At 32.4% G+C, this 10,602-nt stretch overlaps 2 protein-coding genes across 3 annotated transcripts; both read right to left on the reverse strand.

The window, feature by feature from the left end:
• Positions 1–247: 247 nt before the first annotated feature.
• LOC100792508 (protein THYLAKOID FORMATION1, chloroplastic) lies at positions 248–4,007 on the reverse strand. Of its 2 annotated transcripts, none has more exons than XM_003539843.5 (5): positions 3,587–4,007; positions 2,639–2,906; positions 1,997–2,213; positions 1,403–1,518; positions 248–762 (listed from the first exon to the last, which is right to left on the reverse strand). In XM_003539843.5, exons 1-5 carry the CDS (start codon positions 3,774–3,776, stop codon positions 678–680), a joined length of 876 nt encoding a protein of 291 aa, XP_003539891.1. In that variant the 5' UTR covers positions 3,777–4,007; the 3' UTR covers positions 248–677. The 2 variants fall into 2 exon arrangements, with proteins under 2 accessions (XP_003539891.1, XP_006592410.1); XM_006592347.4 differs by having other exon boundaries at positions 2,639–2,865; positions 3,587–3,963.
• Positions 4,008–4,696: 689 nt separating this feature from the next.
• LOC102659636 (uncharacterized) lies at positions 4,697–5,684 on the reverse strand. Its single transcript, XM_006592348.3, has 2 exons — positions 5,091–5,684; positions 4,697–4,931 (listed from the first exon to the last, which is right to left on the reverse strand). Exons 1-2 carry the CDS (start codon positions 5,373–5,375, stop codon positions 4,827–4,829), a joined length of 390 nt encoding a protein of 129 aa, XP_006592411.1. The 5' UTR covers positions 5,376–5,684; the 3' UTR covers positions 4,697–4,826.
• Positions 5,685–10,602: the final 4,918 nt, after the last annotated feature.

The raw sequence follows: 10,602 nt of genomic DNA on the forward strand, positions 1-10,602 counted from the left end.
TAAACATTAAAAGATATGAGAAGATATGAGAATGAGATGGTATAATTTACCAGAACAGCTAGCAAGCTGCGTGCCGAACACGTCACTACTGTGCTAATATTGGCAATCAAAATCCAATTAAACCAATATTACAAGTAAAGTTGTGGTAAACATATGTTAGGTGACTATCCAATATACCATGGTCTTCATATTTCCCGGTTTAAGTGTGTAAACAGATAGTCCAGCAAGTTAAGAAGGAAATAAAGTCTTGTTCATGAATCTAAAATGCTTTTGTATACTGTTATTCTGGTTGTGAAACCTTATTTTGTACATGGATGTGAACTAAACATCCACCCCAGAAAATGGGAGATGCTGAAATATGAAGAATTTCAATTACCAGAACATATGCTTTCGGGCATGTATTTGAGAACTAAAAAATACATCTTCGACCGTGTGATGGAAAAAAAAAAATACATGTAAGAAAAGATTACACAAGACTGTGTTGGACAGGTAAATTGTGGTTGAGCATAAAGCAGGATTTAGCTGGATCACCATGAAAGAAGTGCACCAAGTACAGTAGGCAAAACCATGATGATAGAAGTGCCCCACTCTGATTACCATGCCAAAGACCAACAGAAAAAAAAAAGCAAGTCAAGACCAAATCTTCACAAGGTGATCATTCCAAAGGAACCCCATAACTAAAGGCTAGAAAACTGTTGTTGTTGTGTAATGGCCTCATTAGACTTTTGTGGTTCAGCCCTTTCTTCTCTTTTCTTCTTCTCCCTGAAGCAAAAGATTATTTTCAAAGAATCAAGATCTTGCTGAGGACAATAAGCAAGGTAACTATAACATCTACTAGAACAACAGGTTAAGGAATCCAAAGACTTTGACTACTGAACGGACAAGGGTATTAAATGCAGGCTACATGAAGCATTATTGAGCAAATGCGATCTCAAATTGGTATCAGGAAAAATAACTTGACCATAATATATTTACCACAAAGTTCAAAAGTCAGCATGATGCGAATGTTCTCGGTGAATTACTTGAAAGTTTGCAAACTTCTCTAAAAATTATATTTAGAATAGAATGTTAAATCTGTCTTAAAACTTAAGAGCCTAATAAATAGGCTGTGTAAAACCACCTCAAATTTCAATTAGAAGTTCATACCAAAATTCTTAGTATGTTGCCCTGATGTTTGTGATGTCATTTTTTTTTATAAAAAAGGACATTTAGAAAAATGTGTCCATGGACTTAATGGGCTAAACTGCTAAAGAATAGGTAGATTTAGAGCTGCAGACACAAGGTTTGTTGTGGATAAAAAATCATTAAATGCTACAGTCATAGATTTATATCATGGATGAAAACTCCTGAGCAGGGAGAACAACTAAATAGCATTGCAAGATGCAAAGATCTGATGTTTTACCTGTCAACATATTCCTTTAGAAGCTCTTTAGCTTGAACCAATTTGGAAAGCAAGTTACGATACACATCCAAGTCCCGATCCACACTTCTTTTGTTGACATTCAAAACCGCACAGAGCTGTTGAATTGACACCAGAGATTAATTGATAAATAATCCTATACAAAATGTTATTATGCATTGGAAAATAGATAGTTTTACTTACAATCATGATATTAAATGCATCCTCCACAATGCCATTGTCGTATCATCTCCTATGCTCAATATTGTTAGTTTTATCTGTGATTTTGCTGCCTATGATGTTAACATCCTAAATGTTTATTACAAAAGATGCAGTATTCTTCTTCACAAGTCATAGAGTAATGCAATTATTTCAGTAGAAGCAAAATAGAGAAATCATTTTTTTACATTATCAATGAGACCAAGGCCAGAAAAAGGTCATCTAAAAAAGTTGGACAGTCTTGAATTCGTAGTTTTCTTGAACTGGTGTAAATGAGAACTAGACTTGGAAGTTTAAACTTCAAATTGTATAAACTAAATATATAATATATTAAATCAAATCAATATATATCATGATGCCTTAAATGAATTGGGTAACCTTTTCCAAAATTGTTGGTTCCATTGCATTTGCTAACTCAAGAAGACGAAAGAGGCCTATTGCAAAGAAACGGCTATAACTGAAGTCCCCCTTTCCTCCTGCTCTTTCTGCAATATCCTTTAATATACCCTCAACTTCTCCTTCTCTAGATGAAAATTCTAATAGCGAATTTGGGTTTTGAGACCGAGCCCACTCTTCTAATTTCTTTGCATCTACTCTGTAGTGGGAAATATAAAAGATCATTTGATGAACAATAAAAATTCTCAAAATTGAAATTTATTCTAAATCAGTTGATATAACAAAAAAAATCTACAGAGTACACATAATTCTCCTTGCATTTCAGCTAACGACTTTTTCCTTCAGCTTCAGGTACATTTCCTGAGATGAAATTAAGTATTCAACAGATCTCATGAAAAACAATTCACTCTTCTACTTATCATTGGGAAGATTAAATTTCATAACACTCAAAATCATGTTTAGAATCTCCCAAATGCCCCCCAAGCACAGCATTAGGTTCTTGGTGAATTGATGCGAAATAGTCTCTAGTCCCATTAGTTTCCATTTCCTGATCATTAAGTAGAAGATTTGTAATAGGAACCCTTGAGAAGGGGAAGAAAAGGCCAAATTATTAATTCTACTAACCTGTATTGTTCAGGATCTTCTTTCAATGCCTGAATGTATGCTTGGAAGATGGCATCTCGGTCCTCATCACTTGGATACCCTTCCATGAGTTGCTCATATACAGTGACGAAGCCAAGGGCAAATACAGCGTCATAGCGATACGATCTCTTGTATCTCATTAAATGTTGCTGGACAATGAGCTCCTGCAGCACGGTGTTGTAGATACTAGGAATTGGTCGCTTATATGCCTTGAGAAAATTTAACTTTGTCTCAGAAACAGTTGGAGGTTCTGCAGATCAAGTATGTAGATAACCCATAACCAACTATTGATAACAAGATTCCATTTCATCTTTTATTTATTTTGCCCATTTGGCTATGAATCTTAGAACAATAAAGGAACCTAATTTGGAACAATTCACACCATTAGACACACTACAATCACATGCTCACTATCAGAATTAAGCCCTCAACATGTAATTCTAACAGCATCTTCAAATTGAAAACCAAATCATCCGATGATAATATTAAAATTTAAAATTACATTCAATTTTGCAAGAAAGAGCTGCAAAAGAATTTCAGTTCGACATTCACACAAAAAATGTCACTGACACAACAAGGTGGCATCAATCAAGAGAATTTTCAAGTCAATTGTACATAGAGCTGCAAGCAATTACCTTCATTGATTACAAAAGAAACTGTAAAACAAGGTTCAAATCAAATCTCATCAATCACACTTTAAATTGCAGCATTATCTCCATAAAACAAATTCTCACTCAAAAATCAAGTTGCAACACCAAATTTCAAAAATAGACACCTACAATAAATAAATAAAAAATCAATTTTTCAACTCCAAACCTTAAAAAAACAAAAATTGAAAACTACCCATTTCTCATAAAGCTGAAAAGAGCTGAAAACACGTATAAAGTTGTACCCTTTTGTCCCCCACACTCAGTGGGGAACCAAACAAACCTGCGACGGAAGAGGAGCAACGAACGACCATTTTGGAAGCGGAATTGGAAGCTCGAACTCCAACATTGAGGCAGGAGAAACCAACGCGGAAGCGAAAGGTTGGTGAATTGGAAGAGAGTGTGGTGAGGTTCCTCTGCGAAGAAGATTGAGTGAGAGTGGAGAAAGAGAAAGAAGAAATAACAGTAGCCATGGGATATATATATATATATAGAGAGAGAGAGAGAGAGAGAGTGGTGGCCGGTGGGATCAGAAGTTTTGCGGCATAGCAGTGAAAAGAAAATTTATATATTCAGAGGCAGAGATGCATCTGCAGCATTGCTTTGGGTCACGGAAAGTGAGAGTGAGAGGCTTTTGTGAATTGCTGCAGAAACAAAGCTTATCCATGCTCTCTGATAATGAAAAAATTTCTTCATTTTTTTCCAAGGAGACAATGGTGTAATGACACGTGGAAATATGTACCTTGTTTTCAAATCTCCTACAAAATCTTTTTTATTAATCCTTTTACTTAATTAAAATTAAAAAAGAAAATAGTTGTATAAATATTAAATATATTTATTTTTTATATAATATTTTTCATAAAATAGAAAAATAATACACTAACTAATATTGCTTTTGAGGATGAACTGATATTCTTGAAATCTTATTAATCTTTTGTCTTCTTTTTGTTTTATTTTCGTTTCATTTTGAGGATCAATAAAGATTCATTATTTTTTTAGCTCTAATGATCACCAAGGTTAACCGAAAGAGAACTGCTGGTAATACTCAATTTTATACAATATATTTTAGAGAAATACATATTATAAATCGACAGTGTAAAATAATATTCTTTCGTTTAATGATGATTTATTATGTAAGATAAATTTATTTATTTTTAAAATAATTATGTTAAAAAGTTATATTAATATTGATTTGTGTAAATTTATGTTGCATTTTTTTTTTACTGAGAAATAAAGCAAACTAGACCGATTACAACCTTGGAAAAGAAATGCCTACGACATCTGCCAAAACAAAAGACAAAAGAGTAAGAGGACAAAGATTGTAAATCTTCAAATTATCTAAGAGAGAGTCCAAGGCTTATCCAAGAAAGAGCGAATACGATTGATGAGGGGCGCATGAGGATGCAAAGCAGAATTCTGATTGTTGATCAAATTCAAAGCATTCATGGAGTCTGATTCACAAATGACATGCCTATACCCAGAGTTCCAAGCTAAGAACAAACCTTGATAAGTTGTCATTATTTCTACCAGAACATTGGTAGTGTGACCACAAAAACCCGAGTAAACCACAAGCCATTGACCTCCAGAATCACGAAGGATACCTCCAAAACCATAATCACCAGGATTGCCTAAAGAAAAACCATCAATATTCACTTTAATGCAATTAACCTCCGGTGGGGACCAACTAACATTATGTGTTGATTCGTTGAAGTAGACACTGCAACTTCAGGCAAGATGATGGAATGCAAAACATGAATCTGGTTTAAAATATACCACTGAGACCATACCTGGTCATTGAAGACCTGAATTCCTAGCTCTCCAAATCCACCAACAAGCACAAGCAAATAAGCTTCCATTAGATGTAGAAAGTTGTTCGGAAATCCATTGTTTGACGGCAGAAATGAAGAAGTTGTTGGCACCATCAATATCAAGAACTCTCCAAACAATTTTTGCACTGTTGCAATCATGAAGAAGATGAATAATAGTCTCCTCCTCCAAGACACACCTGTTACCAAAAAGGTCAAAAGAAAGATGTCGCTTAAAGAAAACATGGTTAGTTCATATGCTACCATGAAGAAGTAACCAAAAAAAGTGTTTCAAAGTTTCTGAAATTTTCATATTCCAAATGCAGGCCCAAGTCTTTGGAGAGGACAAATGAACAACAAGCACATCAGATAACCAAAGATAGACAGATTTAATGGAATGGATCCCAGTGGAAGTCTGACTCCAAATGACAACATCATCAGTGGAATCTGGGAATGACAATAAGAATCGAACTTGTGGGTATCTATCCGACCCTACTCCTTTGACAAGAAAAATTCACTTTGATTGGGATTGGGGTCAGAGTTCAAGTTTTTCTTGACTTAAAAATTCTGGGTGGGGTTTGGATATACCACTTCCCGCCCTGCCACCACTCCACCCTCATTCTGACCTCCTATGTATATATTTATAATTATTAATAATATAACTATACATTTATATATAATTTTATTATAACATAATATATAATTATTAATTATATAATATGTAATTAGTTTATTATATAATTATTTAAAATATAGAATAGTTATTTTGATAGTTAAATAAATAAGATTACAATTATAGTACTAATAAAATTAATAATTATACATTTAACTAAAAAGATCATTTAATTCTTAAATATCTTTGCATTATTTATTCTTTATTAATTTATATATATATATATATATATATATATATATATATATATTTATTGAATTAAAATGTAATTAATAACTTAATTTATGATTTATTTAAAGTATATCTAACAAATAAATATAAAAAAAATATGAGATGAGTTTTCCAAGGTTTCTCTTAACCTGATGAAACCTGATGAGGATGGGTTGGATTTTAATTTTTTGTCCTTGATTTTTATAAATCTAAACCCAAACTTGTGTCACCATTTGTGGGGACGAGGATAATTAAACCCGCACATAAAGGTGTCATGCCTAGTATTATCAAGAACAACACTTAGCAATTTATTTTTCAAGAGGGAGTGGAGTGACAATATTTTGCCATTGCCTAGTACATGAATCAAGTCATCCTTAACTCTTAATTGAGTATCACTAATATGAACAAAAGAGGAGTGTTAGAAATATATTCTTTAGCATACTCTTTCCAATACACTTTTTTTTATTAATTAAAATTTATTGAAAATTACAAAATCAGGAGAGTCATTAAATATAATGTGAGACCCACCAAATTTTATCTTATTCAATAAATTTCAACCAATAATAAAGAACATGTTTGAATAGGTGTGTTAGAGAGTGTATTCTTAACATTTCTCATTAAGATAATCCAATTATTTACATATAGGAACCTTTTCTAGCCATCTATCACAAAATAAGGAAACATCACCACATCCCACTCTCATATTAAATGTCGATTTCAAGTCTTGAAGAACGACATAATGGATGACCATGAGTATGATGAACCTTTTCTTTAAACTTTCATGAAACAAAGGCGAACTTGAAATAAGCATGATGGTTGCCCTAAATAAAACCAGGATTTATTTTATCAATAATGTCACAAATCTCCTTTGAAAACCAAATATTCTGCATGGTGTCAGACCCTAATTTTATTCGAACCCCCTCAAGGAGAAATCCATTAGGTCAAGAGGAGAGCTCAGTGCATAAAAGAGGAGTATTTGCATTAAATGAACAAAGAGAGAGCACAGATCCCAAAGATGAAAAGCGGACTAATCCGGTGGTGCCATTTGGCAACGTCGTCAAAAAAGAGAGAAGGTCACTAGGTAACCCCTCATTCCATCCCTCTACTCTCTTTTTCTTCCTTTCTTCTCTTCCCCATTCTTTCTTTCTTTTCACTATCTCTTGCTTCATTCTGTTCTATTTCGCTGGTGGGCATCTTGGTTGTAGGTGAGGTTTGTGCGGATTGAATCGCAATTTTCCATTCATTATTGCACTTTGTTTTGTGTTTTTTACACAATTTTCGTCATCATCTTCACTTATTTTTTCCTGTCTCACTTGCCTCCTCTATGCCGCCACCGTTGCGTTGCCACCATCGACCCTATGACGGCCTTGCGTCATTGGGCCTTGCACCAATGGCACCGTTGAAGTGCGCCACCCTTCGTGGAGATGCGTTTTTGGGGTGAGATACTTAGGGTTTTCAACCTTGTTGTCTAATTGTAGGTTGGTCTGGGTCATCTTGACCCAGTTCCAACCCTAGTCCAAAAAACACATTATTAAACAAAAATGAAAAAAGTATTTTGTTTAAACAAAAAAATAAACTGAAACATATAAAATATTTAATAAAAATTAAAATGAAAAGATTTTGTAATGAAAAACAAAAATCATAAGATTTATTAAACGAGATTATTTTCTTAAAAAACAAACAATCTGAGACGTAAAATATTTGATAAAAAAATGAAAAGATTTTCTAATGACAAATAAAAATCATAGGATTTATTATAACGAGATTATTCTCGTTTGCATTCTTCAGTTTACAGGAGTTTACAGATTAATAAATTTCTCTCTATATTTCAATGTGTCGTGGTATGAAAATAATAATCCCTTTTGCTTGATACTTTTTTATTTAAAAAAATGCCAATAAATCATACTACGACACATCAATAGCGGTGCAACGCATTTCTTAGTTGTTTCACTGGAATAAGCAAGAAGATGTTTACATTAAATTATACTATTCTAAAGGGTAGATGGTCATGATGTTTTCTAAGTCATTCTTCCACTTGTACATGTTTGAGCAATCTGAACTTTGGGTCTGAAAAAATAATTACACCTGAAAACCATACAAATCACCAAAATTAGTATAAAAATAAGAAGAAAAGAGAAAGACTGGTCTCTTTATCATCTAAATAATATTTAAGTAGCTTCATTTAAATTATACAAAATAAAAATGCTTTCACCAATCAAAATACCCAACTCAGGAGTTGTGATGACAACATTCTATATTTCTATATGCATATCATATCAGCTGCATGTATCCAAAAGATAAACTTCATCTCGCATTAATTACTTTGATCTTTTTTATTACTGCATCTATCTATTAGATTTTATTCTTAAATTAATCTTATACTACAAAGAAATTCAATTTGTAGAAGAGTTGTGTAATTTTGTGAAAAAGTCAGTCCCGTAACAACCTATATAGAAGTGTTTTCTAGTGAATTACAAATTCTTATAGGAAATCCTTCTTTACAAATTTCATAACCTCTCAACAAATTAAATTAAAATAAAATATATTTCATTGAACAACTGGAATTCAAGAATGATATCCAAAAAATAAAAGATGGTAAAAGAGATACATGTGAGATGAAATCTATAATTACCTAGCTCTTTAGCACACAAAGGAAGAAAAAAAAAAAGAAGAATGCAGATATAGTTCACATGCCTAGATTATTAATTGTGGCTACCACTATTGGTGCTATATGAGACACATTGAAGGATTAAGGTGTTTGGAGGTGGAACTATAGTGGTGTTCTTTTCATCACATCAAAATTGTCTTCAAGAAAATGTTTTATGAACTTCAGGATGGTCATGAACATGAGTTGCTGGGACTGGGGCATTGTAATGGGAAAAAAAATTGTTAAAACAATAATACGATAAAATAGATGAAAAAAATTTAATGTTAAATAAACTGTAACAGTCCTAAATGAAGAAACTTTTGTGTGTAAATGGAGATGAAAGCTACATAATTTATGCATGATTTCCAATGACCAAAACACTTCAATACGAGTTGTCTTTTATGTTTCATTCAAATCACAAGTTTCAGTCTAGGGAGTTAGTTCGTACCAAAAGAATGGTGTTACTTAAACTATTTTATTTTAAAAAGAAAACATAAACGTTACCATCAATTTTTATTAATATTTAGGTATCATTATGAAAAATGTTGAATAATTCAATTTTTTTTCCATGCCGAAAAAATTGCTGGCTTTCCATGTCATTGGTTTCTAAAAACTTTTGACATTTACCTTAATCTCAATTAGAATTGTACATGACAACACACATTAGTATTCATTGCAAGCTATCAATAGTTTAATATTTTATTTAGGTTAAATACATAATGATGAACCAAAGGAGTCTGATTTATTAAAATGAAATTGCTCTCTTTTACATTCTTAAGTTTACCGGGTAAAATAGAATCACTTGAGCTTGGAACTCTTCACAGGAATTTGCAAAATTAAAAATTTTCTCTCTTTATTTCAGAAACAGCTGATAAATATCATACTAAGACATATCAACAGCCATGCAAGGCATTTCTTCGTTGTTTCACAGAATCAAGCAATATGTTTACATTATCATTGCACTTTAATTTTCTAAAGACCAGAACGATCACGGTGTTTTGGAAGTAATTCTTCCACTTGTACACGTTTGAACAGTCTTTCTAAAGTGAACTTTTGCACCTGAAAAAAAAATATCACACCTGAAAATCAAACAAATGGCCAAAATTAGGGGGAAAAAAGATTAGTCTTTTATCATTTAATATTTAAGAATGAAACTGCAATACTTAATACAAAATAAAAATGTTTTCACCAATATAAATATTTACCCCAGGAGTTGTGACGACAACGTTCTATGTATGCATGTATATCGATCATTTATATTTGTAATTTTAGGGGAAAGATTTCTTCATATACTATTAGGGGCATATGATCTATCTCCGATCTTTCTTTTCTTTTTTACGGTATTTTATTTCTTACAGGGTTTGTGAGATTTTAAAAAAGTTAAACACATTTTTTCATGCGTTAAACAACTAGCTAATTATAGACTTCATCCCATATTACTTCCCTTCACAACCTCTATCTTCTAGATTTTACTTTTAAATTAACTTTATTCAACAAAATAATTTAACATATTGAGGAGTTGTGGAATTTTGTGAAGAAGATAGTCCCATAATAACATGTAATTCAACAAGAGAATTTCTTTATGGAATTAATACTTCTTATAGGAAAATCTTCTACACAAATTTCACAACCCATCAACTAAGGAACAACAATAATTTAAGAATAAAATCAAAAAGATAAAAGGTGCTGAAAGGAAGTGTAATAATTTGGTCATAACATTTTAAAAATCTGTAACGCTCGTCAGTTTTGGAAGCCAAATTCAATGGCTGTTAATGGGTGGTAATGACCACTAATGAATTGTAACAGCCAATAATGAGTGGTAATGGCTAGTAAATGCATTCTTGATAGTAGAATGCCTATATAAGCACATGAATTTGGTCCCTGAGCTCATCCCTTCGAATTCAGTCTTATACACCATCTAGAGAGAGGAAGAGAGAGAGCTTGGAAGAACCAAAACAAGAAAC

Source organism: Glycine max, chromosome 12 (assembly GCF_000004515.6).
Source record: "Glycine max cultivar Williams 82 chromosome 12, Glycine_max_v4.0, whole genome shotgun sequence".
In the NCBI taxonomy this organism is placed as follows: Eukaryota; Viridiplantae; Streptophyta; class Magnoliopsida; order Fabales; family Fabaceae; genus Glycine; species Glycine max.

Coding starts and splice junctions, on each gene's coding strand:
- LOC100792508 (XM_003539843.5), bottom strand. CDS start 3,776: ATGGCTACTGTTATTTCTTCTTTCTCTTTCTCCACTCTCACTCAATCT. Junction 1,519..1,996: donor AACCAACAATTTTGGAAAAG/GTTACCCAATTC, acceptor TCAATTCAACAG/CTCTGTGCGGTTTTGAATGT. Junction 763..1,402: donor CTAAAGGAATATGTTGACAG/GTAAAACATCAG, acceptor CTTTTGCTTCAG/GGAGAAGAAGAAAAGAGAAG.
- LOC102659636 (XM_006592348.3), bottom strand. CDS start 5,375: ATGGTAGCATATGAACTAACCATGTTTTCTTTAAGCGACATCTTTCTT. Junction 4,932..5,090: donor TTCAGGTCTTCAATGACCAG/GTATGGTCTCAG, acceptor GTTTTTCTTTAG/GCAATCCTGGTGATTATGGT.